General features: G+C 44.6%; 2 protein-coding genes across 3 annotated transcripts in view; one reads left to right on the top strand and one right to left on the bottom strand.

Moving 5' to 3' along the window:
- TMEM39A (transmembrane protein 39A) overlaps positions 1-4,039 on the top strand; it is a 37,091-nt gene extending 33,052 nt beyond the window's left edge. For both annotated transcript variants that reach the window (XM_024577895.3, XM_024577894.3), the window contains exons 8-9: positions 562-682; positions 3,562-4,039. In XM_024577895.3, coding sequence (XP_024433663.1) covers positions 562-682; positions 3,562-3,795 — 355 coding nt within the window. In that variant the 3' untranslated portion in view covers positions 3,796-4,039. The remainder of the gene's footprint in view (positions 1-561; positions 683-3,561) is intronic.
- A 9,107-nt stretch (positions 4,040-13,146) lies between these two features.
- The window catches only part of ARHGAP31 (Rho GTPase activating protein 31), a 105,933-nt gene continuing 92,722 nt past the window's right edge, over positions 13,147-26,357 (bottom strand). The window contains exons 9-12 of the mRNA XM_045185868.3: positions 24,296-24,358; positions 21,884-22,459; positions 20,682-20,965; positions 13,147-16,879 (exon numbers count right to left, since the gene is read on the bottom strand). Of these exons, the coding sequence (XP_045041803.2) occupies positions 14,444-16,879; positions 20,682-20,965; positions 21,884-22,459; positions 24,296-24,358 (3,359 nt within the window). The 3' untranslated portion in view covers positions 13,147-14,443. The remainder of the gene's footprint in view (positions 16,880-20,681; positions 20,966-21,883; positions 22,460-24,295; positions 24,359-26,357) is intronic.

Here is a 26,357-nt window from a genome sequence, read left to right as displayed (position 1 = left end):
GAGAACCTTGTATGTGTCTGTGTTGTTCCATAGAGCTTCTTGCATATGTGAAGCCATAAAAGTATGTGATAAACTGATTTTCTATATAGCTTTTTGGGTTGTAATTCTGCAGTAAATGTCATGCCAGTTTGACAGTCTGTTAATTTCTCCCCTCCTCTTACAGCTTTCCACTTTCTCTTCTTGGTTGTTCCCTCTAGCATTTCCACCGGTAGACTCTGCTCACTTGGGATTGAGATGACAGTCTGCTTGCTTACACTTGATTTTCTGGCTCATAGATGCCTTACTTACGCATTTAGTTCTGCTCATTCTCCTAAGCCTCTTAGTCCTTTGCCATTGAGTTAACTATATCACTTTGCAACCTCTCTGTACTGTATAGCAATGAAGTTATAATAAATTCTTTTTAACTCTTTCCAGTTTGACCATAGAAAACTCTCTTTTCAGAATTTAGGCAGATGAAGCTTTGAATACTTAATCTCTTCCATAGAAATATAGCTGGCATTGCCAGGCACTATCCTATCTGTAATCACCAGTATGCTAACATTGCATTTCTTTCTCCCTTAGTTGGTCAGAAAATACAATATGGCCTCAAGGGGTGCTGGTGCGACACAGCAGATGCTTATATAGAGCCATGGGGCCTTACAACGTGGCCGTGCCTTCAGATGTATCCCATGCCCGCTTCTATGCAAGTACCACTTATTTCTTTTCAAACGTAAGCTTAGGGTTAAGTGTTAGAAGGCCATTATGTGTAAGCACCTCACACAGCGTGAAGCACATACTAGGAAATTACAATAATATATGGTGATTATTGCTTCTATACTAATGGCCTTTGTTCTTTGGAAATGTCTTCTGAAAGGCAGTTTGAAGGTCAAATATCCAGCTTCGACAGCTTGACTGGTTTCTCTAGTTACATTAGAATTTATTGAGTCTAGTAGAATTACTTGATTTGAGTAGACAATTATTTAAGACTTTCCCTTTTCATCTTATTTTTTTATTTGTAATAGTTTGCTTTAATGGTATCCTCATTATAATGTATCTGTGTATCCTTAAGCAATATTTAATATAGTAATGTAATATGTTTTGGGGTTGGCTTTTTTTTTTGGTATTTGTGATATGTATCATCTTAAAATACCTTGACTTCCTCTTTGAAAGTTAGACAAATGCCATGATCAGCAGCCTAACCTTTACCTTTTCCTGGATTAAAAGGAAAAAAGGCTTAAAAGTTAAAAAGGAAAGTAATAGATAACCCCTAAACCCAGCTTCTCACCCATTTTAATTTATACCTTGGGTTATGTTCTATTTGATCTTTGTTTTCTAGAAATTCTGACTCTAGGGGGCAGAAGTATTTATAAGACAAAGGCCAAGTGGTCAGTGGGAGTGGGGGAACAAAGGTGCACGCAGGGACCATTCTTACAAAAATGCCATAGTGCGGTATATTGCCTTTGAATGGAGATCATAGTCTAAAAGAGAATTGGAGATCGGTTTTTTTTTTTTGAGATACTTGTGGGGGGCGGCGAGGGTGGGTGGTTTGTCCCTTTCTCTCATGCTCCTCGTGAGGGTACATGGACTTTTGGTTCTGCAGGTGTTTGCTACTAAAGGCCTTTCAATTAAATCCTGTGAACTTGCATCAGGGCAGGATGCTTGTAAATGCAATGAAGGGGGGGCAGGGCGGGTTGGGAGGAACAGATGGGAGGTAAAAGACTCTTTAATGAGGAAACTACAAGCATCTCCTAGACCTCTGTGGGGTTGTCTTAAGACGGAGGAGTAGACTTGAATCATAACTGCCTGAGCATTTGGTTTCTACACAGAATATTTCATTCAACCAGCTGAATTCTAGAAACCATTAATTACTTCTGTTGGCCCTTGCTGTCCCCTGGAAACCTACAATAACCAGATGTTTTATTAGCATTTTCTGCTTGAAAAATAAGTATTTTCCTTGCTAGCACTGGACAGCTGAAGAATCAGGTGGAATCCAAAGAAGAAGGATTAGGGAAGTTAACTTATTACTGATTGTGCGTGACCAAACAGGTAAATCAGTACTTCTCAAAGTGGTCTTTGGGCCACTTGCATATGAGTCACCTGGTTCACTCTTTAAAAACAGTGACGGGGTCCCAGCCCCAGACTTCTGAATCAGAATCTTGAAGGATCCAGGAATTTTCAGCATTAACACATTTGGTAATTATTCTTAGGCACATTGATGTTTGACAGCAGTCATTTCAAATGTTCTTCTGGGGTATAGGTATTAGAACGTAAAGCCTGTACTCGCCTTTCTACTCATTCAACTTATAGTTTACTAGTGCATTTAATTATAATTGTAATTGCCACACAATGTGAAATTGACCGAGTCCTTTTACAATAGAATATTAATTCTGAGCCAATTTTATACATGATATTGCTGGATATCCTGTAATAAAGCTCAGATTAAATATTTCCTTCCTTCTAATGACAGACCCTGAGAAGCTTGCTGCCTTTCAGAGCTGTCATAGTAATTTGGCTTTATTCTCAGATTAGAGCCTTGAGTTCTAAATGATTTCTTTTAGATATGATATACTACCATTACCATAATTTGCAACCTGTGACCCCTCTCTTTTTATTCATAATACATTTTTATTATTAAACCAGAATTTAGTCTCATAGAGTGAAGAATTTGGTTGGTGTGAAAACAGTGAGACCTGTTTTTGGCCAAACTCCGTTTATGACTAATTTTCACTTTCTTTCTTATTGTCCTGTATTTCTGCACTCTGCTTTTCAATATCCAGAAAAAGAAAACAAAACACCAGAAATACTTGGTGTAGAGGATTTAAGTCAGTGACCATGGTGGGTAAAGATAGTTTTAAAGAAAAATTAGCCCTGGCTGGTGTAGTTCGGTGGATTGAGCACAGGCCTGAGAACAAAATGGTTGCTGGTTCGATTCCCAGTCAGGGCACATGCCTGGGTTGCAGGCCAGGTCCCCAGTAGGGGGCATGTGAGAGGCAAGCACACATTGATATTTCTCTCCTTCTCTTTTTCCATCCCTTCCCCTCTCTCTAAAAATAAATTAAATCTTTAAAAAAAAGAAAAATTAATAAATTTGTGTTGATGTGTCAGCCTGGCTTAGACCAGCCCACAAAGTTGCGTTGGATTTTAAATGGTTACATCTTAAATGGCTATGTAAGTACTGCCATCATGTCCTCAGTTTTGCCTCTTGACTTGCAAAGTCTAAAATGTTTCCCATTTGGTCCTTTATCCAGCTCTTGTCTTAGATAAGTATACTTTCAGGTATCTCAAATAAAATATATACCTAGAATCTAAGAAAAATCTTTAGAGGCAGAGTTCTTATGGGTGTGATCCCCTTTTGTATCTCAGGGGCATTGAAAAGAAGTTTATTTCATTATTCCTTGAGCAAAAAGGAAAAGGTTTGGGTCTCTACTGTAAGAAATAGCCTGATGGTTGATACTCAATGATTAGATCTATCTATTATTACATATAGGAACCTGTAAATATGAGATTGTTTTAGAAAAAAAGTGAGAATAACTATAGTCTACTTCTCTGTGAAATAACGTTTGCTTTTTGATTTCCTTACAGTTCCTATTTCATCGTCCATTAAGGCTGTTAAATCTGCTTATCCTCATTGAGGGCAGTGTCGTCTTCTACCAGCTCTATTCCTTACTGAGGTCGGAGAAGTGGAACCACACGCTTTCCATGGCTCTCATACTCTTCTGCAACTACTATGTTTTATTTAAACTCCTCCGGGACAGGATAGTGTTAGGCAGGGCGTACTCCTATCCGCTCAACAGTTACGAACTCAAGGCGAACTAAGCTGCCTCTCAACAATGAGGGTGAACTCAGATAAAAATATTTTCATACGTTCTATTTTTTTCTTGCAATTTTTATAAATATTTAAGATATTTTATATTTTGTATACTATTATGTTTTGAAGGTGGGAAGGGTACGGGATATTAAATGTATCCATAAACAAGGTGATGTGATCTTTCATGTGTTAGTATATTCAAATAATATACAGATGAGAGGTGTGCCTCTCCAGTAAAGAGATTGATTTGTTTGTATGGCTCCAGAATAGCTCATTCGTTTATGAACACAGCTCATATACCACTTGACATAGTACCTTTGGTGTGTCTCCTTTGCTTTCAGTCCTTCTAGTTGTCTTTAGTCCCCATTTGGGGACTAAATAAGTTGGGGACTTATTCCTGCAGAAAGGAAGATCAGTGGAGTTGCCTGCCAGCACCCATTCTCTTTCTTCGGCTGGCAAATAGAATTGGAGTACACGGGGCAACGGTTAAGCTACATGTAGTCCTAAATGGGGTTCTCTTTGTTGCCTACTGGGAAGAAGCATTTCCGAGGTAGAAACCCAGTGATCTCTTCTGCCCTATGCCATTTAAATGTACTTTTGAATAAGCTACTATCCCGAAACTCAGGATATTTTTGTCATTTTCCCTGTTCTTTTATTTATTTTTCCTCTAAAGATTAGCTTTTGATTTTTAGCTGTTTGAAATAGTACTTTTTAAGACAGAAAGTCTTTAGCATGCCCACACTCATGAAGAAAATAGTGTATAGCCAGATCCATGGGAGAAGATGGGTGCAAATGCCATGTGGGCTGGAGTGTGGGCAGGGTGAAGATACTGAGTAACTAGAAGAATGGGCAAGTCCTCTGATAAGCAACCATGGATACAGTTTAGCAGCAGCCCAGCCACAGTGGCATATTTAGAATTATGAGTGGAAGTAAATTATAAGAATTATAATTCTTACATTCTATGTCCTCTGGTAATTTGGTCTATGCCCAAAATGTGTTTGTATTTTAAAAATTTTTTAAATATATTTATTGATTTTTTAGAGAGAGGGGAAAAGAGAACGAAAGATACATCAATTTGTTGTTCTACACACCTATACATTCATTGTGCCCAGACCATGGATCAAACCCGAAACCTTGGTGTATCAAGACAACCCTCTAAGCAACTGAGCTACCTGGCTAGGGCCAAAATGTGTTTCTAATTTCATACTTCAGAACCTTCGTGTTTGTGAGCGTTAACCTTTTCAGTCCATGACTTGAGACGTGATATAGTCAATTGATGTCACTAGTCATCTAAGCTTCTGAGGCCTTGTCTTGAGAGCCTGAGTATATTCTTACATATTTCTGTGCTTGGTTAGCTTTTTCACACTGTGCAACTGGTGAAACATCATATGTCTTGTGAACTAAAAAGACCAATCTTGTAATTCATAACTGGATCTGAAAATAATTCTTGCAGAAAAACTCAGCAGGTTTTTAGTGAAGGCAGCATTATGAGTAGTAAGTATGTATACACCTACCTAAGGCGACTGCTATGTTTAAATTAACAATTTTTTCCTTAAATATTTGGATGCATATACTTTTTTTTTAAAGTTAAACTGTTTGGCATTCAGTATGAGTCTCTTCAGCCATTTAAAAAATCTGTATCAGTGCCCTTGCTGGAGTGGCTCAGTGGACTGAGCACCGGCCTGCGGACCAAGAGCTTGCCAGTCTGATTCCTGGTCAGGGCACATGCCTGGGTTGCGGGCCAGATCTCCAGTTGGGGGTGTTTGAGAAGCAACTGATCAATGTATCTCTCGCACATTGATGTTTCTCTTCCTCTTTCTCCCTGTCCCCCTCTAAAAAATGTTTTAACAAAATCTATATTGACCCCTAGGCACGTTAGGCACTACGTGAATAAGAACTGCAGAGACCCTGCCATCATAGTTTTCAATCTGGGGGGTAGGGGTATAAACTGGGCCATAAATAAGTTTATAACGTAATGTCTCTGGTGGTAGTAGTAAGTGTGGTGAAGAAAAAATAAATAAGGGCAAGGAAGTAGTGCCAAGAATGGCACTGCTGGAAGGCATCTTTAAGGAGATGATTTTGAGCAAAGACCAGATGAAGCAAGACAGCCATATAAATAGCTTTGAGGAGAATTCCACGTTACAGTAACAGCAAGGGCAGGGCCCTGAGGTGGGAACAATTTCAGCATATTGGGAACAGTAAGATAACCAGTGTGCTGGTTTTTATAAAGTATTTCAACCTAAATGTGGTTCTTGAGGTGGGGGAGTGTGGGAAAGTTGCCATCTTTATAACCTTTCCTTAGGATCTTGAAGGTGTGCTTTTTTGACTAGCAAACATTTTGATGAGATTACTTGATCGCTAAAACTAAATGGGCAGCCTGGGCACAGAGATGTTTCATCAGAATGGCTCCAGGTTGGATCTTTCACTAAAAAGCAGCTCAGATAACTGATTAAAGGCAATAAGCTGACATGATTCCCCTTCTATTTTGGCCTGTGTTGGCCATATCCTAAAGGAATAGCACAGGAGAATCAGAGGCCAGGTTGGCTGAACAAAAGAGAATGGAAGAAAAATAAAAATTTTGGTTAGTGGAATTGCAAAGTGCTCCCTTCTTCCAGATATGACAGCATCAGGGAGGTAATGCCCTTCAGTTAATGATGCTCCTACTCATTTAAGCTGTCCTTTGGAGGTGCCACATTCAGATAGGGGAGAGGAAAATTACTTGTTACCTGTGTATTACAAGTCATGTGAAAGAAAGGGCACCATCTCTGCTTAGTGATAGTAGAAGACACATACCCATTAAAGAAGAGCCTTTTTTTGGTAATCGTTTATATATTGGGAAGTTAAATGGCATGTGGGGGGAAATGGTGTAGCAAAAGATCAGTTGGGTGAATTTGGGATATTGGAAAAGGAAAGATGATGCCTGACCAGTTGTCTGGGTGGCTTTAGGTGGGTAAATGTGTTGGGTATAAGCACAGTGGAAATGTTTCTGAATATTCTATTTACTCTGGTTCCGTGTTGTATTCCCTGAGCTTCTTCCACTCCCTGTCAACCACCACCACCGCATTCCCCATTTCCGTTTACGGAGCAATTATGTGCCAGACACTGTAGGTGTCAGAGATAGTGATGTTCAGAGTTCATTAACTAATAGAAGGCAGGCAAGTCAATTAACAGAAAGGTGTTCAGTAAAGGAAGTATATACGAGGTAAGAGGTGAGGCAGAAAAGGGAACAAGCCGCTGCTTGGACAGCTTCTTGCAGCGGTAACATGTGATGCATTTGGATGAAAACTAGATGTTTGCCACATGGGTGAGGGAGGTGAGGTTCATGCAGTGGGAACAGTATATAATACAGAAAATTAGGCGTGGATTTGCATACCTAGTTCAGTAATGCTGGAGAGCTAGGTGAGGAATAGATTACAGAGAGCCTTGAATTCCGCTTTAAGGGGTTTGGATTTTTACATCCTGTAGGTCACAGGGGTGGTCCTTGGACACTGCATCAGACCCACTAATTCAAAATTTTGACAGTGAAGCCCAATAATACGCACCTCCCACAAGTAATTCTTAAGCAGACAGCCCTGGGAACGTTTGTGGACAGAAGACAGCTAATGAAGATTTTAAGCTGAGGAATTAGAACACAAAGAGTTGTCAGGTCAAGGGTTCTCCAAGAGTAACCAGGACCAGCAGCATCAGCATCATATAATTGGGAACTTGTTAGAAATGGGAAATTTTGAGCCCTGCTCCAAACCTACTGAGTCAGAACACACTGGGTGGAGTCAGTACGTCTGTTTTAACAGTCTCCAGGTGATTTTGAAGAGAATCACTATCCTATGTTAGACTTTGGCAGCAATAAGTAGGGTAGGTTTGGAAAATGGGAGGATGCCAATGAGACAGCAGAGACCAGTGGCCAACTATTTAAAGAGTCCATGCAAGAGGCAGTGGAAGGTGGGGTGTCACCACTGCATGGGTGACAGAAGCAGCTATGGGGGTGAATAAGAGAATGTAGGGAAAGTATGCGGAGTGAAAAGAGAAGGGCAGGGTTCTGGTGAACATTTAGAGGAAGAGGCCGCTTTCAAATGAACCAGACTAAGAAAATGGAAGTTCAAGAAGTGAACTAGTTTCAAGAAGAGGAACGATCAGCAATATCAAATATTGGAAAAAACTTGGATTTGGTGGTTAGATCATTGGTGACTTTAGCAAGAGAAATTTTAATGGAGCAATAGGAGTGGTGGTCAGGCTGCTGCTGGTTCAGAGTAGATAACTGGAATAAGTAATGAATTGGAAAGAAGGGTTCCTGGAGCCCTTGGGAAGAGTAAGAGCACTTCCTCTGAGCTAGAAGGGTTAGGTTAACACATGGATAAGGGGAAGTGGCAGTGGGAGATGGAAGAAACATCTGATAGTGTAAACTTAAGGTGAAGTAAGAAGCAATAATCAATTTGGGGAGTCTGTGTAGGAAGTGATTGGAATAGCCTTTGTGAGTTTTGGGAATAAGGCCACTGCTAAGGTGGTAAACCATCACTTTCCAAAGTCTCTTTCGTACCATAGTTTTATGATCTCTGGTGTAACTCAAAAGGGAGAGTAAAAGAGTAGAGAAGATAGGTGGTAAGGGCCCTGATTCTAATTTAGAGGTTTGCCAGGCAGGGATGGCTAAAGGATTAGTGGTCAAGGAAGTTAATGGTCGAGATGAGAATAGTTGAGATGAAGCATCTCGGGGTCTGAAAAGGCTAGGGAAGGAAGTCTGGGGGAACTATTGTCTGTCAGAAAGGGCAGGAGTGGACCAGGCATTAGTGATCTTGAGCTCAAGTAAAAGGAAAAAAGGAGCAAGGATAGGAGAAGTTCTGAGAACGGAATATGAATACAATAGGACCACAGAGTTCTGGGTTGTGAAACAGTCTGGTGTGTGACCATGGAAGAAATAGCCAAAATTGAGAAGCAAAAGCTGTTAGCAATTGTTGCAAAGGTGGGTGGGTTTTCCTCAGGAACATTGACGTCATCCAGAATGAAGGTGGGGCATGAGGTAGAGAGGAAACAGGGAGCCTGGTGCTGAACCCTCCGAAAGCTGGGACATTGATTACATCGTGGCTACAAAGAATGGTAGAAGTTAAAAAATGGTAAAAGTGAAAATAGCTGGATGCCATTTGTTTTGGTAAAAGATTTTGTGTGAGAGGGAAAGACAATGGTGCAGAAGTGAGAAACTGGAGAACATCTCAGCTCTTCGCAGTCGGTGTAACCTGGGGGAAATGTGCAGCCTTTTTGTTCAGGGAAAGAAAGATCCTCCGGGGAGTGTCAAGTGTGCCTGAAGTCCAGGAAGTGGAGGCAACACTCAGTAAGAGAGACTGTAAGGAGAGAAGGAGTCCAGAACAACTGCGGGAAATATTAGGAGCAACTGGCAACTGTCTGAGGCCAGTTGGGGTGGGAGAGGGCACTCTGGAGGGAGGGGCAGAGGACAGGGCATCTGGGAGTGTACAGGAGAAAAAGGCTCTTAGGGCCGTAGGGAAGGCTGACAGGAGCCGGCCTGGGGAGGTGTGAGGTTCTAAGCATAATATTGTTACCAAAATGTTGGTATTTTTACTCCCCTGGCTATGATATCTTTCACTGCCAATACCACTGCCTTGTGAGCCTGGGTTGCATAATTGTTTTCCGGAGCGTCCCATTTCAACATACTGAGCACCCCTCTCCCTTTTTTGGTGATAATATATGCGAAGATTACAGACTTTTTTGCTTTTTTACCCCCCAGACCATCATTAAAATAATCACTCAAATGAAAGAATAGTCCCTTTTGATTGATTCAAGTAATAGAAAAATTGAGTTCACTACTGTGTAGGTGAACCCAAACTTCTCAAGCTCTGAAGCGGTGGAGTTTTGAGAAGCAATAGCTTTTTTCCTCTCATTTTTCATTACAATATGCATTGATTTATGCTGGATATCTTGGGTGACACATGTGATTGCAACTGTAAGAGAGGAAGTTGCAAATGTTTGACAATTATTAAGAGATAAGATGAAAAGAAAAATTTACTAAAGCAAATCATCAGGACTTTTGCTGTGAAACTAAACCTTGAAGTTAAAAAAAAAAAAAAAAAAGCAATGAGCCCGATGCACATAATACACCCCCGCTATGGATTTCAAAGACCGCATGTCCTCCAATTCACAGTGCCATTATAAGCATTACATTTTATATCATTTATTAGAGTACATTTTTAAAAGCATAACAATCTGTTTTAATTACACTTAAATGTCTCTATGGATAGGTTTAATATTTATACTTTTTTAATTAATAGAAAAACATTTTGATTATATCTTTGGAAACATATTTGTCAAGCTCAACAAACAGCTGAAATCATTTGGCTTTTTAATCAACTCCTTTGAAAAAGTGCTTCTTTACCTTGCAGAATTATATGCCAGTAAGAACTGTGATGTTAAGTTATTGCAAAGCATTGTGATTCCTCCAGTAAAATGCATGGCTATGTGCTTCATGGGTTTCTCCTATTTAGTTACATCTCCTTCAGCCTCACAGAGAAGTGATCCCTGCCTTGCTCATGAACATCAAGGCTACAAAGTGACCTGGGTGCCAATCAGTCTCTGATGTTCCTGTTTTATCCTATTGGGCTGACACAGGTCTCAGGCAATTACCCTCCTCCCATCTCCCACTCCTCTTCATGCTTGCAAAGGTGTTGGCTCCCTCTCCTGGCCTGTATTTGCTAGAAAAGGTGTTGACAAAGGACACATTCTTTGTTACTCAGCATTTTGAGCTGAACTTCCTGTTGGAAGTGCCTGAAATTATACTCCTGGCAACACTTGACCCCAAGATTTATATTGTCATCGGACAGGACAGACTGTGGTGGAGTCTAGCTCTAATCAAGCCTGATGGGAATTGGACCAACCCCCAACCTCTCCTGTTCCAATCCTAGATAACTGAATCTTATGTTCCCCGGTCCCTCTTCAGGCAGGAACCGGAGGCCTGTGTAGACAAACGACTGTCCCACCCAGTTTTAGTCAAATGTGATTATCGTGTGCTAAACAGACATGAAAGTAATAGTTTACCTTGGACCTAAAATTCATCATCGACAGGAGTTAGCCCATTCTGTGATGGTGGAAGGCTCTGAAACCACTCGAGGAGTATGGAGCACTGGTATCACCTTGCAGGTCTGCAGAGATCCAACAGGACTTCACAACCAAACCAGTTAAGACCATGCAAAACCACAGGACTATTTATATTTAGTTACTACTCTCTAATTTTTGTAATGATCAAAGCAAAAATCTATCTCAGCACCTGAATGTCTCCCTAGTACTTTCTGTTGGGTTTGCCATTGCGTTTAATCTGATCACAGTCAGTAGGTGACTTGAACACTAATAACCCTACTAAAAGATGCTGGTCGCTACATATTCTTCTACGTTCATTCGGTAACTTAATCGTTTTAAATCTTGCTCCTGGTTGTTCACAGGCTGTTTCATTTGCTATCATCCCCTTCCCCTTTTTCATTAGACTCTTCAAGAATTTAAGAGTTTTAAAGTACCTAGTGCAGTATTAGTAAGCTCTTGATTAAGTATTATCTGTTGAAGGGAATGACATTTACATTTTTAATTTCCCCAGGATCCAAAATTCTGATGTAATCAATGTTTCGAATTTTAGGCTGGCAGTGTCTTAAAGGGGTTCTTGGTCAGATCTCTTCATATTCTGTGAGAAACAGAATAAAAACCAATTCCCGCTGTCTAGTCCATTTTGAAAAGAAAAAAAAAAGGCTGGCCTGGAAAGGCGATTTTGTCAATAAATATAGGTTATTATCTTAAGCAACCAATAACACTGAAAGGAAACACTTCAAATTCAACATTTAAAATCAGCCACCACCCCATACCCCCTATTTTGAGGACTGATGGTTGATTTGAAGTCGCTCTTAGAGAATTTGCTTCTGCAGCCCTTTCTAGGGCACCCTGTAGATCCTCCTAAAAACGGCAGCACCTCTCTCCCTCCCCTGCGTGGGGCCCGATTCCCAACCAGCCATTCTCATTTCAGTCCCAAGTGGGTGACCAGACAGGTAATCTCAGGGCATTTGGAGGACCAATTTCGGGGGTAATAGAAGTTTTCTTTGCATGGGGGGTAGAACTCCCTCAGTACCAGGCTAGCCCCAGCACACGGGAAGCTTATGAACGTGTTTGTGACAGTTGCCGGGCTGGGTGACGGTCAAAGGGGAAGCACACACTCAGAAGCGGGACACTGAGAAGTGAGTCAGCTTCCCAGGCCTTCTGTACTGACTGGTCGGGAAAGCTCAGAGCAGGAAATACCTCCAGACAGCAGTCATTGTTCACATGATGACGTCCACACCCCACACCTCGCTCCTGAAGATGATGACACCAGTGAACAGTGTCAGTCTCAGGAATGTGGCGGTCATTTAATAAATCAACATGGGTGCCTCAAATTGGACTCGTGTTAGTATGTAAATAGTGGTTTCTCAGTCTATGCCCAAATAAAAACACATTCTGTACATGTTACAAAAATTTAAAATAATCACAAAGTAGTTTAAATATTTCATTACTCAGCTCAGAGTGCTGATGGTGAAGCAAAGTGTAGTTGCCTTCCTCTATAACATTCTAACTGGAACACGTCCGTCCTATCAAAGCGCAGACAGCACAGCCCACTGAGACTGATAGCCTATCCATCCTATCAAAGCGCAGACAGCACAGCCCGCTGAGACTGATAGCCTGTCTGCCCACATTTTCTGATAAGGCAGGAATGTACTTTTCAAATCTCCAGAACATGGCCTTTCTCATCTGCCACCACTATATTTCTTCACTTTGCTTCCCTAGGGGGGAAATGCTGTACTCTAGGACTTTTCTTAGGGGTTGACATCTCATTGGCTGTTGGTCTGATGTCTTGCTCAGCTAATGAGAATGCAAAGACCCTGACCAAAGGCCTATCGACTGCTTCCCCTGCTCACTCACCTCGGTGCCTCTGAAAGAACTCATCAGCTGGCCTGCTCCTGCGGGAAACGTGTACCCCTGCAATAGGCAGTGGCTTAAAAGGTATAGGACGAGATTTCAAAACTGTTTCTAAGGCTTATCAGGGAAGAAGGGAGAGAGGACTGTATCTGTTGCAAGGCACCAGCTTCCAGTTTCTTACTGGAGGAGGTAACTTTAGTTCACCTCCTACCCGCCCAGCACCCAGCCTTGGTTGTGAGGTCTGCCCAGAAGTACTACTGGCTCTTAAGAGAAATTTCTGCAATAACTGGGCTTCTGGACAGAGTTCAACCAGACTTGAATCTGAGAGGAGGTGCACAGGGCTAAAAATAGGTCTACTTTTCTTTGTTTTTCAAACAAGATAGCTGTCTTAGAAGGTGAAATGTGGATACCCTGATGGGTTTTGCCTTGAGAAGTGCTCCTGTGAGGCCCTTTGTGGGGAAGCACCAAAAATCTGCCAGCAGGTTATTAGTTCTTTTTCCTCTCTGCAGCTGAACACGAAAGAGCCATCTGAGGTTCTAAATAACTGACATCAGATTGGTTTATCGCTTCTGCTTTTAAACAGACAGGAGAAGGGCAAGTCTGAGCACCTGGGGTGGGGGTGTGTGGAAGAAAGAGTGCCTCAAATCTGTCCTTCAGCAACGAAGGGAGAAGGAGAAAGGAAGGAGTCCACTGGCTAAAACGAAATACATATTCAGAAGGAGAGCGGCAGTGATTGCTGCCCTGCCAGGGCTCTTTCCCCGCCCCTCCTGGAGCTCTTCCTTATCTTCTCCCACACTCCTGTCCCGGCCTCGAGTGTAAGGAGACTGAAGCTGACCTAGACGTGCTTTCTGCTAACGCCCCACCAACTGAAACACATTCAGCTTGGAGTGTAGCTCTGTCTACGTGTGAGGCTTTTCCTTATGATGACACCCTGGTTTTGGACTGTGATATTGGAATGAAAGCAGATCACTTCACTATTGCTTATGTAAATGAAGACTTGGCACATTTCTCTGAGGTAACCCTCAGCTCACCCCCCACCCTGTCCAGCTACTGGATTTATAAATCAGAGGTCAGGATAGTGGCCGTTGGAGCCCCAAATTAATAAAAAAAAGCCAGAGCCAGGAATTCTTCATAGATTGTGCCAGTCTCAGAGTTTGCTCTTGTGTATGGATTCTGATTTTCTAGGCTGGTACATGGAGCCATCTTGGGCAGGCCAGCAGGGATTCCAGGAAAGAGCAGGAGTAAATCCACGCACTGGGAGATCTAAGTGTACATTAGTTAGCTTTTCCAAATCTGCTTCTATTCCGGATAGTACACTTTTACAAAGCTTATCAGGAAACTGGTCTAAAAGAACACATGCTTTAAAGAGCATTAAAAAGCATGAAGTAAAGAAGAGGCTTTCAAACCTCAGTAGCAACATTTTTCAATAGACAAAGGATCTCTCTTCCCTTTCAATAGTCATGATCACATCCAGCTCGCCACAGTAGAAGATAATGGCAAGGGGGTAGTAATGCAACACGCAGATAAGCCCCAAATCTCACTGGAGGAAGCATTTCATCCTCTTCCTTACCTGACTAATAAGTGGCCAAAAGGCTGAAGGAAGAGAAGCAGCAGCCCAAATAAGCCCAAACTTGGATAACCTGTGTCTGGACTAGTGGGGAGTTGGCCCTGTAATAAGTCCCAGATGAGTCATGGCATTTTTTTCAGACACCAGCAGATGAACTGAAGTCATTCTATTTGTCTCCCACTTCTTCCATCCAGAATCACTGATCTCCGCTGAGGCTGATAGAAACAGCTGGTTGAGGTCTCTAGTCTCTGGCCATTCTTAGGAATGGTCATTTTATTCCTAAGTGTAACCCCTTCTGGTGTGACCCATGTGTTTTCTGCCAACTCCCCACAAAGAAGACCTGGGGAAACTGTCTGTGTGGGACTTCTGATAGGGGACAGCAGGACCTTGGAATCTGTCACTGTGGAAGAAGGAGGTGGATGGTCCATGATGGGGAAAGGAGGACTGAATAAGATTAGGCTCTGAGGTCTTCCTGGCCTTGACCGGTGGAAAGGCTTAGAACTCCCTGATGGTCGCTCTATTTTTGAAGAAAGAAGGTTGTCCCCAGATGGCTCTGTGTTTGACGTGCGCTTTCGGCACTGCACTGCTGCATCCTGGGTGGACAGCAGGTTAGCCAAACCTGATTCTGGAGAAAGGGTGGGTCCTTCACACACGCGGGACGCAGTGGCATCCACTGGCAAGGACTCCGTGGCTCCTGTGTTTTGCTTTGGTTTCTCTTCCTTTGGGCCTTCCAGGATGGAGAGAGAATCATCTTCGGCAGGTTTTTGAGAAGTCCCACCAGTTGAGCTGGGTTCCTCCTGGCTCATCTCCAGAGGCTGAGCACCCTCCTCCCCTGGGCTCTGAGAGGGCAGTGGCTGTGGGATCTGTGTGTATTGAATCTTGGGTGGGATGACTGGAACAGCCCTGGCCTGGCACATTTTGACCATGAAGGAGGTTCTCACAGCCGACACACTGACGGGAGCTGAGTTACGGCGGCCTGTCAGGGCGTGAGCAACAATGTCTAGGTCTTGAGGGTCCTGGGAGTAAACCCCCCAGGGGTCTACTTTACAGTGAGGTGAAGTCATCCATGTGATCTTTGGGTCTTCTGGCTCAGGGACCTGCATTCCAGGTGAACCAAATGAGGCCACATTCTCAAACTGGAAGAAGTCAGTGATGGGAACGGCAGAGTCCAGGTTGAGGGAGGAAGGCCTATTTTTCCCTTTGGGGGGCCCACACTCAGTGCTCTTCAGCTGTAACTTGGGGGTACGCTCCCCAGGGGAGGTGCTGTCCTGTGTACTAGGTGAGCTCTCCTTGCTGTTCTCTGGTCTGGGAACACTACCCTGCTCAGTATGAGGGTCGCCGTGTCCCAGGTGTATCCCCAGGTCCTTTCCCTCTGCTGGGCCGACAGGGCTGGTTTCTGCTGGTTTAGGCTGCAAACTACCTGGTTCCTTCTGGCTGGGAAGAGCCGCTGTCCCTTTCAGGCCAGAGAACTCTCTGAAGGATCTTAGGGCTTTCTCATGCCATCCAGTAAGCTCTCTCCTGGAGGTCAGGGGCTGCAGAGGGTCAGAATGCCTCTCTGCTTCAAGATTCGCACAGCTGCTGGAGGAGGGAGCCTCTAGAGTCCACTGGCTCTTAGCCATGGTTTTGCTATCTAGAGAATGGCTCTGACGGAGGCTAGGCCTGCAGGAGAGCCTCTTCTCTAGTTGAGGGCCCTGAGGGCCCTGCACCTGGGCCTCTTGCACATTTTTCAGGGTAGGGGAATGAAGGGGACTCGTCACCCACTGGGGCTCCTCCCAGGGTTCCACCATCTCCAGGCCATGCTGGGCGATATCTGTCACAGTGTCATCTTCATCACAGTCTGAGGGCTCCTGTACTGAATGGGCTGCATCCCCTTCTCCTTGCGGGGAGATCTCCCCCTCCTTTGCTGGGCTTGGAAAGCCAGAGCCTTTTCCATCAGGAACAGCATTCTTTGACTTTTGTTTCTCACTTTGTCCTGGAGAGGACTTGTCTCCCTGACAAAGACTGGGGATCCCAGGACTGCCTTTGGACTTCAGCTGGTTTATATATGGTTTTGTCCTCACATTCTTTGATGAGTCTTCCCTTTCAGCCCCATCCTTCAATTGCTGGACTTGAGGTGCCTCCTCCAGAAGAGTTGGAGGGGGTGCAGCAGGCGGGATCAGAGGAGACAGGTTCCCCGGGCCTCCTACCTTGGCCCTTGCTTGTGGAGAAGCCGTCTCGAATGGAACGATTTCCAGAGAAGCCAGGCTGGTGGGATCTGGGCACTGGCCCTTCTCAGTCTCAGATCCATGGAGACTGCTAGTTGTCTCTGGCTTTTCTCTGTTGGCTGCTGTGGGAGCCCCCTGTGTGCTCTGATTGGCTGGATCCCTAGTCCACTCCTCCAGAGGGGTGGAGACTGGAGCTGGGGTGGAGACAGAAGGTAAGCTCCCAGGAGGCTCTGGGGGAGCAAAAGGCCTTGGACTTGACTCAAAAATGGGTTGAGTTGGGCTGATGTTTCCAGCAGGTAGTGGCAATGAGGACAGCTCCTCCTCAGATTCAATGATTTTTAGCTCCTGTTGAATCTCAGGCCAGATCAGGGTGCTGGCCAGATCATCTTCATCCTGAAAAACATCAAGAAATGGATTATTTTTGAACCAAAGACTCTCGGGGCTGTCATCCTCACTGGCTGCCAGGAGAGTGAAGGGACTGAGCTGTGCCAGGCTACGCTAACTCACCAAATAAAGGACACAGCACTAATAACAACTGCATGTTCACTCAGCGCTTACCATGTGCCGTAACATACTGGCGGCCCTCCACATCTGGGGTGCCACACCCACACGTCCACCCAGCCCCACATCGGAAATGCTGAGGGTGGGGAAGTGCTACCTCGTTGCTGACATGTACTATGTAGTTAGGCCTGTGATAACAGTACTGAACGTGCACAGACGTTTTGCTTGTCATTATTTCCTAAGCAATACAGTATAACAACTATTTACGTAGCATTTGCATTGTATTAGGCATTATGAGTAATCTAGAGATGACTTAAAGTACTGGAGGCTGTGTACAGGTTATATACAAATACTATGCCATTTTACATAAGGGACTTGAGCATCCTGGATTTGGGTAGACAAGGGGGTCCTGGAACCAATCCCCCCGCCCCGGGGTTACCAAGGGATAACTGTATATTAACTGTATTTTCTTATTTAATTTTCCCATCAATCCTAAGTAAGAGGTAACTCTACTAGAATTACTTCCATTTTAGAGATGAGGAACCTTCTGTTCAAACAGATTAAACAATTTTCCTAAATCACACAGGAGCAGACCAGGATTGAAAGCCACCTGTGTTGACATCGGAACATAAGCATGTAATCCCTGTCCAGTGATGCCTTATACCATATTTGCAGTGTATTATGCTTACTTTTTTGCCCAATTTTTTGAGGGAAAAATAAGGATGCACATCACAGATGGGTAGTACTAATTCCCTATTTATATACCGTAAAACAAAAGCTTTTTTTCCCTGAAAGTTTGGGCCAAAAATGTGGGCAAGCATTATACACGGCAAAATACGGTAAAACCAACAAAACCCCTGGTCTCTTTTATCCTCAAATTTACTGAATGGCATACATGAATTAGATTCTCCCAATAGCATGAAAATGTGAACTCTTGCCCTGGAACCTGCTGTGCAAATAAATATACTTATTTATAATATATATAATATATGTCTTCCCCTTATTTTATATATAAAATATATAAATATATAATATATAAAAAGATATGTACATATGCAAAGGTATATATACAAACATATATAATATGTATATCTTTTCCCTTATTACCAAAAAAATATGTATTTCCCATGGGAAAAAACTTTAACACATGTAAAAGAATACAAAAACAGAAAAATATTATTTCTACTACCCACAGGTAACCATTGGTCATGTGATGAGGTACCTCCTCCCCCATCTTGCTCACTGTCCTGGTCTCCCCTCAAGTCCAGCTTCCCTCTGTCCGACTCCTCTGTTTCCCTACACCGAGCCCAGGCTGTAGACACGAAAGGGATAATGGGAGCCCTGGTCAGTTCCAGTGAAACAAATTTCAGTTCCTTCCATTTCTTGCCTCAAGGTCAAATTCTATTCCAAGGAGAAGCATCGGGAGGCATCTCCACCCTGTAAGGGTGCAGGCCTTTCTGAGAAGTCTGACCTGCTGCCAACCCGACATCACTTCTCACCTGGCTCTGATCATGTGTCATTTCATACGACAGTTAATTCGGTGCTTGTTTCCCCTTTCCTAATGGGCTGTGAGATCCTTGAGGTCAGGGATTGCGTTCTTCTTTGATTCCTCAAGGCCAAATGGCATTTGGTCTACTGTGAACAGTTGCCCAATAAAAAGGTCTGTTGAAATGAAATGGAGTCACTGTTTTCTTTTGAGTTGTTTCTTACAAATAACTCTCCTGGATTGGATTACTTCGTCAAAAGTCAGGAATATTTTTGAGATTTGATTGTACTGTATTGCATTTATTTGTGTATATTTCCACTTCACTTATTACAGTTGTTCTCCTCCAGGACAGGACCAGTCTTTCACTCATCTCTTTACTCTCCTCAGCACCTACATTAAGTGACACCTTGCTAAGATCAATACATTTGATTAATACATGAACATCTAAACTCCCACCTCCCTGTCAGCGATCTCAGTGAGTGACCCATAGTGCATCTTTTTACTCACATAAGAAACCTATGAGCTGTCCTTGACTCTTCCTTCTTCCTCGCTCCTTATCCAATCCCTCACCAAGGCCTGTTCGCACTGCCTTCTAAATAGCTCTGAAAGCCTTCCATTTCCACCCCCAGTGTCTCACCCTAGTCCAGGCCACGGTCTTTCACACCAGCCCTGCACACAGGAGCCTCCTAAGTGGCATCCCCGCCTCCTCTCTGCCCTTTTCCAAGCCATTCTCCTCACAGAATAGACATTTAAAAGACATAATTCTGAACAAATCAGAAAAGTTTCCATTGCCCTTAAGTTAATCTTCAAATTCCTTCCAAGCAGCCCTGCCTGCTGTGGCTCCTGCTTCCCCAAGCCTCACTTTCTTTGGCCCATGCTTCTGTTCTCTGGCCCTGTTCCTGTTCCTTACATTTTTCATGCTCTTTCTCACCTCAGATTCATGGCGCATCTTACTCTTTCTTCCTGGAGGTCTTTCTCTTTTTATTATGCCCCCTACTCCTTTCTTCTAGCTTAAGTTCTCAATCTAAACATCTGTTCTTCAGAGAAGACTTCCCTGACCCTTCTGACCCTCCTTCTCCCTCTGACTAGGTTGGATCCTCCTGTTCTATGCTCCCACAAAACTCCATGCTTCCAGAACCCTAGAAATTACTTCTTTTGTGACCTCTTACCTACGAAGGTGTCAGCTCTAAGAAGGCAGGGCAGTGACCATCTGGTACTCTGCAGTGAGCCCAGTGCTCAGCAGATGCCTGGCACAAAGGTGTCTAATGTAGGATTTTAAATGAATGCATGCATTAGTGCCTTTACTTGCTCCCATGAAGTCAACCTGGTTCTCCCCCCAGTGCTAACTCCATCTCTTTCTTAAAGCAATGCCATTCATACCTGATGCCTCCCAGAATTTAATCACTGTAATAATCTCTGTGTCCTTCTCCTTCTATGAACACAAACATGACTTACAGGAACCTTATTCAGCCTCCTGAGGCCACTATGGTGTCTCTGTACTTCCCTAACTCCCAGCACATAGACCTTTTGTACCTGCCTGGGAAACCAAGGCCCTGGAAGCAAGTCAGACGAACAGGGCTGCCTATCCGCCTTGGGCACACTCCTCCAGGTCACAGGGCTGCGTCCCCAGTGCAGGACTCCTCCATGGAAATCCTTCTCACACCTTCAGCTTACACAAAGACATCCCAAAAAACCTAGGATAATTCCACCTCTAAAACATGGAAGAGGTTTAGCAAGCTCTGGCATCATGTTTTCACTGCTCCAGAAGCCACAGCAGGAAGGACCAAATTCTGGAAATATTACAGAAGATTTTACAAACATAGACACTGTCCATCCAGGACGTCTGGAAGAGAGCAGCTCCATGAAGGGCCATCATCTTTGGGACTGGGTATGACAAGCAGATTTTGTGCTGCCTCTGGGACTGAATGTCACTACAACCTAAGGGCATATTACCGGCTTCAGGTGACTTCAGGTCAGAAGTATTTAGAGTTGAGTCTGTCCTAGGAAACCTAACCCCATTACTGTAGGACCTCCGTGAAAGAAAGTCCAAAATCCGGTTAGGAAGTTGTCTCCTAAAATCCCGGTCAGAAACTGGTTTCCCCCCACCCCCAAAAATCTACTTATGCAAAAATCTACTTATGCAATGTGAAGAGCCCTTTGGGAAAAAGAAGACTCTGTTGGCTGGACCAGACGGTGGGTCCACCTTACCATCTCAGGCAGAAACACCACCTCTGCTCTGGCCCCGGGGCTCTCCTGCAGTGCTCCTTGGGACTCCACCTGGCCGGCCTCTCGACCCTCCTCCACCACCTTCTCTGGATCCCTTCTCTTCTCTGGATCATTTGAATGTTGACCGCTCAGGGAGATTTCTGAGGTTTTCTTCTCCTCCATTTGGGCTCCTGCCTCCAGGGAAAGGCCTTTGCTGCATTCCACTGTCCTCACGGCTTCTGGTCCTGGTTTGGCATCCTCGAGAGCCACCTTCTTAGGTACAGAAGCTGCAATGAGGACGAGAGTTATCAGTTGGAAGAGACTGATAACTCATTTTAAGAGAGGTCGTTCCCAGCACAGTCACTGACCTGGGCTAGTCCTGCTTCACAAGGATGGAGGGGATTCTCCCAGCTCACTACCCTCTCACATCCTTTACCCTTTCCTCCTAGCAATGTCCTGTCCTTGGATCCCAGAGTCACAGAGTATCAGAGACTGAAGATCATCTAGTCCAGTGGTTCTCAGCTGGAGACCACTTGGCTCCTCCCATCCCCAGGGGACATTTGGCAATATCTGGAGACATCATTGGTTGTCACAAATGGGTGGTGGGAGTGGTTTCTGGCATCTAGTGGGTAGAAGCCACAGATGTTGCTAAATAGTCTACAAAGCACAGGACAATCCCCCACAAAAAAGAATTACCCATGCCCAAACGTCAACAGTGCTGAGGTTGAGAAGCCTTGCTTAATCCGACCTTTCACTTCACACATTAAGTCAATTCAATGCTAAGAAGTCAAGCTTGGGTGGGGGGTGGGGGCGGGGACAGTGGGTAGAGGGGATTACAGGAACTACTATAGAGGACACATGGACAAAACCAAGGGGGAGGGTGGAGAGGGGGGAGGGAGGTGGGTTCACATGGGGTGGGGTGGAGGGATGGGGAGAAAAGGCATACAACTGTAATTGAATAACAATAAAAAAAAAAAAAAAAAAAGAAGTCAAGCTTGTTGCCTAAGGTCACAGAAACCTGCCATTTACACCAAGCTACACAGACGTACTGTGATTGTGATGGCCAGCTTCTTGACAGACAGTCTGGCTGAGAGCCCACGGCCTTAACTACTTTATTACATTGTCCTGCAAACTCTGTTTAAGCAAATTTAACTCTGATTTTTAATTTCTTGCAGTGGAAAAAGAACTTCTCTCCCCTCCTTTACCTGTTGAAGTCTCAGCTCCCAGTGGCTTCTCTTCTTCAGGACAACCTCCACTCTCTGACCCCTGGAAAGAAAACTCCTCCAGGCTGGAAAGAGACTGCAGCTCTTTTGGGGGTGTTCTGCACGGGGTGCTGTTGGTGCTGATGACAGCTGACACGCGGAGGGGCACGGACACAGCAAAGGGCTCAGAGATGTTCAGCGCCTTGCGCTGGTGACGGGGCGAGGGCTCCATCTGGAAGAGACTGCTGGTGAAGACAGATTTGCCGGCACTGTCGTTCGAGGTGTAGAACATACCCAGCATCTTTGGGGCTGTTTGCTCACTCTCGGGATCCTCGATGGGCCGGAACACCTTCAGCTGCTCAGGTGGGAACCGGGCCTGAGCACCCTGGAGTTGACTTCGGTCACTGCTCATGTCAAAACCCCCCTCGGCCCCCGCCGGTGTCCCCTCCTGGCCCCAGTCACCCTCCTGCTTGCTGAGGTCACAAGAGCTGCCAGTGCTGGTTCCATGCATTTTTGCTGCTGGAATAAAAAATCCACCAGTGGTGACTGTTCGATTGAAATTTCCCTTGGTTTCTTTCCCTAGTGAAAAAGCAGACAAACACATGGTCAGCAGCCTGGGCACACGCCGCCTGCACAGTACCTCCCGGTGAGGGCACGCCTGCAACCCTTGAACATCAAAAAGGTCTATCATTCTAACAAGGGCATAGCTGCCCTAATAAAGACAGGTTCATAACACTTGGTTAACAAGATAGGAAGCATCTTTTCATGTGCCTGTTCTGTTATGATGCCCTGATAGGGCCATTTACTATTGTGTCATATGTATTTGTTTTCAGCTTTGCAGGTAGAGCACTTTCCAAAAGAAGGCCCTGCTAAGGTTGCTGACCGGAGCAGTCAAGTATAAAATGTAGTTCACGAAAACATCAGCAGATGGATGGGAGGTGACAGAATGACGTTTGCTCAAAATGAAGAAGACATACAGGGCAAAAGAAGAGAATCTTCTTTTACTTTAAAACTTATTGTTTTAAGCCTCCTCTGGCAGATGAACCCAAATGGGGGTTTGATTTCCAGGCAAGAAAACAAATGCTGTTCTCAGCTAGACCTTTCTCCCTTTTCCCAGGCTTCCACCCACCGCTTCCGAGGATGGGAAACTAGAAACGTTAGAAAGCCCAATTGTGAGGTTCGAGTTCCTGGCTGAGAAGTGAAGGCAAAGAAGAAAAACATCTGTATGAGAAATAAACAAGCTGGGAGATGACAAGTGAGTTGCCTGAGGTCTGGACAATAATTCCCAACGAGGTGACGAAGTGCTCCGCCGCGCTGTAACATCAGGTTTAAAACTCTCACGCCCACTCTTAGGGGAAGTGTAAGTATCTCTAACAGCGGAAGAGACCGGGACGCAAGAGGCTCGATAACCTGCCCAACTCCGGCGAAAGCTTACCTGGCCTTTGCAGTATTGAATTCTGTAAAACTGGGCAGGAATTGCCCCTAGAGGTTTTAAAACCAAAGCAAACGGATGAATGTAAAGGTGAAAAAATGGTAAAAGTATTGATTCAGTTTTGAAAGATTCACTGAGTATTTTACAAGTTGAGAATTATTTTTAAAAGTTGTCCTAAAGATTTTCTGTATTATTTCAGGTTGCTTCATTTATCACAGAGCCAAATGTTCTACATTAAAGGGGCTGAGAAGTCATGGGAAAGATATGGGGAGTTTGGTCTACTGCTAGGGAACCCCTGTGCTTTATTACGTGTAGCAGTGCTGCGGGTTGCTGAGCAGAAAAAGAGGTACAGGCAAGTCAGCCCTGTGAGAACCAAGGTGGTGAGGTGTCACTTTGATGACAGGTGTCACCTTGTTTGCAACTGCGGACAGATCCACTCCAATAAGTGACGACCAGCTACATGCCAGGCCAGCACCTACCCGTGTTTCCTGATGAGCAAATGAGGGAATCTACCAACGCAAAATCATGACTTGACGAGTACGGTGAAGCTAATGTCTATGTAAACACACAAATTCAAAGACATACAAGTATCAAGGCACAAAATTCTGAGGTCTATAAACCAGTGCCTGCCTCTTCGTTAAGCCCAAGGGAGAAGACTCTTGTCTGTCTTGGTTTTCAGGTGTTGCCCGTTTAGCTGGTTCAGGTGAGAATGTGAAGCAGCTGTTGTCTCTGTGGTCCGAGGAAGGCTGGAGAAAGAGGATGGCCCTAGAGGCCTTGCCCTGCCATGGAGCAGGGGGGTTCATGTAAGGGCTACGTGAACCCCCTGAGTTCAGAAAGGGTCAGTGAGGGCTTCGGCCCGGGGGATTGTGCGTGACTGTGGCCCGACCGGAGCAGGCCCGGTTGCTTATGACGGCAAGTCTGGTGCGGCACCTCTGGTCTCCCAGCTGTAACCCCCAGTCCCAAAAACGACGGTCACATCTCACCTTCCACAGGCACTGAGCACAGTGAGTCCATGCTTTTAGCTGGTCGGATAGTAGCTTTTTCCACTAAAGAAAAAAAGAAACAAATATCCCTGTTGAATGCACGGTAAGAGGAAGCATTCAGAGCGATAGATCAGGCTGTCAGCACACAAGAAAACTGTCTTTAGCAAAGTGTTTAAAATATTTATAATTTTTTCCTTTGGCAAACATCCCCCACTCCACCCTAGATGTTCCCACTTTCTGATTGGGGCTGACCTTATAAAAACAAGGTATCTGTAGATCAAAATTTTATTAACATTATACAGATAAAGACAGATTATACTTTTTTCAAATACTAGCTATTAGCAAGTGAGGAGTCCTGAGCCCAAAGTTCCTGCACAAAAAGGATTCAAAGATTCATCTACGGAGTAGAAGCCATGAGGCTCCAGGCAGGCCCTCCTATTTGGCAGGCCAGAGAGCAGGATTCTTGGCTACGGCCGCATCTCTCAGCACCAAGGAAGTCAGTGCAGCAGGTGAGAGGGCCCAGGGGAACGGCCACCACTCTCCCATGTGCAGCTCTGCTCCTTGAGCTCTCACACAACCTCACCCTGGAGCAGATGCCAAGCAAACAAACCTTTTCTGAGTACCTACTATGTGCCTGGTAGACCCCATGCATCTTTGTAAGCCACCTAAGCAGGTTTTTGGAGGAGTGCCACTTGACTCAGTAAAAAATTATTCTGGACACAGGGTTAGACACTCTGTTTTGAGGGAGCTGAATTAACTGGAAGGTAGTTCCTTCTATGTCAGGTTTGCTAGGAGGGAAAAGAGGGCACTTTGGAAGCTGAGTGGGAGCCCCAGAACTCATGGTGTTAACAGTGACTTGAATTCAAACAGACCTCCCTTTGAATCACAGCGCTGCCAGTTTTTGGGCCCTGTGACTTCAGATAAGCAGCTTCCGTTTCCTAACCTTCAGTTTTCTCACATGTAAAATGAAACATAGAACTGTCGTGAGGATTAAAGGAGTAATGCATATAAAAGAAGTAGGCGTGCTAACCTAGAATAGGGTAAATGCTTAATAAAAAGTAACTACTATTATTGTTGTTATTCAGGGTAGACCAGGGTTTGGCAATAAAAAGGAAGCTGGGAGATGGTTCTAGAAGAAGCACTCAGAGTTGGTCTTAACCCAAATTGGGCTTTGTCCCTCTTTTAAAGTTTTCCCCTTTTTCCTCTTTGCTCCAAACCCAGTTCCCCTGGAGGCTCTGCACTAGTCCCTTGGCCTCCCCGGCTCAGGGCCTCTCACTGCCCGGGGCCCACTGTGCTGCGGGAAGACACAGCCATCTTCACTCAGACCCTTGGTGAACCTCCTCACATCCAATAGGAAGCCAGAATTCTTATCCTTAGAAGATCCGCTGTTTTCACAAGTTGACAAACTGATGCATTATCCTAACACTGCCTGGCCTGCGACCCTTCATTCGTGCATTCTGATGCAAGCTTTTCTCTTTGTTTCCAGAAGCCACACTCCTGGACTTCTGCTGGGTTTCACAGGTCAGCCTTTAGGGGCAGTGACCACGTGACCCCAAGTGTCGTGGGGGGTGAGCGACAGTTCTGTCTGCAGGGGCATCGGTGCTCACCTTTCACGCTGGATCCTCTTTCTGATGGTGCAGCTCCTTGTGTCCTCGCAGGCCACAGCAGCTGCTTTTAGGAACAGTCACCAAGGACTTCCTGTTCCCTTTTCTGGGCAGTAAGCACTCGGGGCTCCTTGGCCCATGACTGTATTCAGATTATATTTTTCTGTCTGGGACCTTTACTCCATGGTGGCACGTCCACCAGTTTCCATGGCTTTGGGGTTTTCCTCCTCAAAGGAGTTCACCTTCGAGGGCTCCCTGCAGCCCTCCTGTTGGTCACACACTCACTCAAGCATAGCAGTTCATTCATCTCCATCCCATCAATGCCCCAGTTTTTCTTATTTTTGTTCCGTCCTCTCAGTATGGGTAAACATCCCTTTACCTGCTGTTCCCCCACCAAAAAAACAATTCCCAGTGCTACTCATGGTGAGTCAATTTTAAAAATTTCCTTAGTTACGGAG

Source organism: Desmodus rotundus, chromosome 2 (genome assembly GCF_022682495.2).
Source record: "Desmodus rotundus isolate HL8 chromosome 2, HLdesRot8A.1, whole genome shotgun sequence".
NCBI lineage: Eukaryota > Metazoa > Chordata > Mammalia > Chiroptera > Phyllostomidae > Desmodus > Desmodus rotundus.
This window is presented reverse-complemented; position numbering and strand designations above follow the sequence as displayed.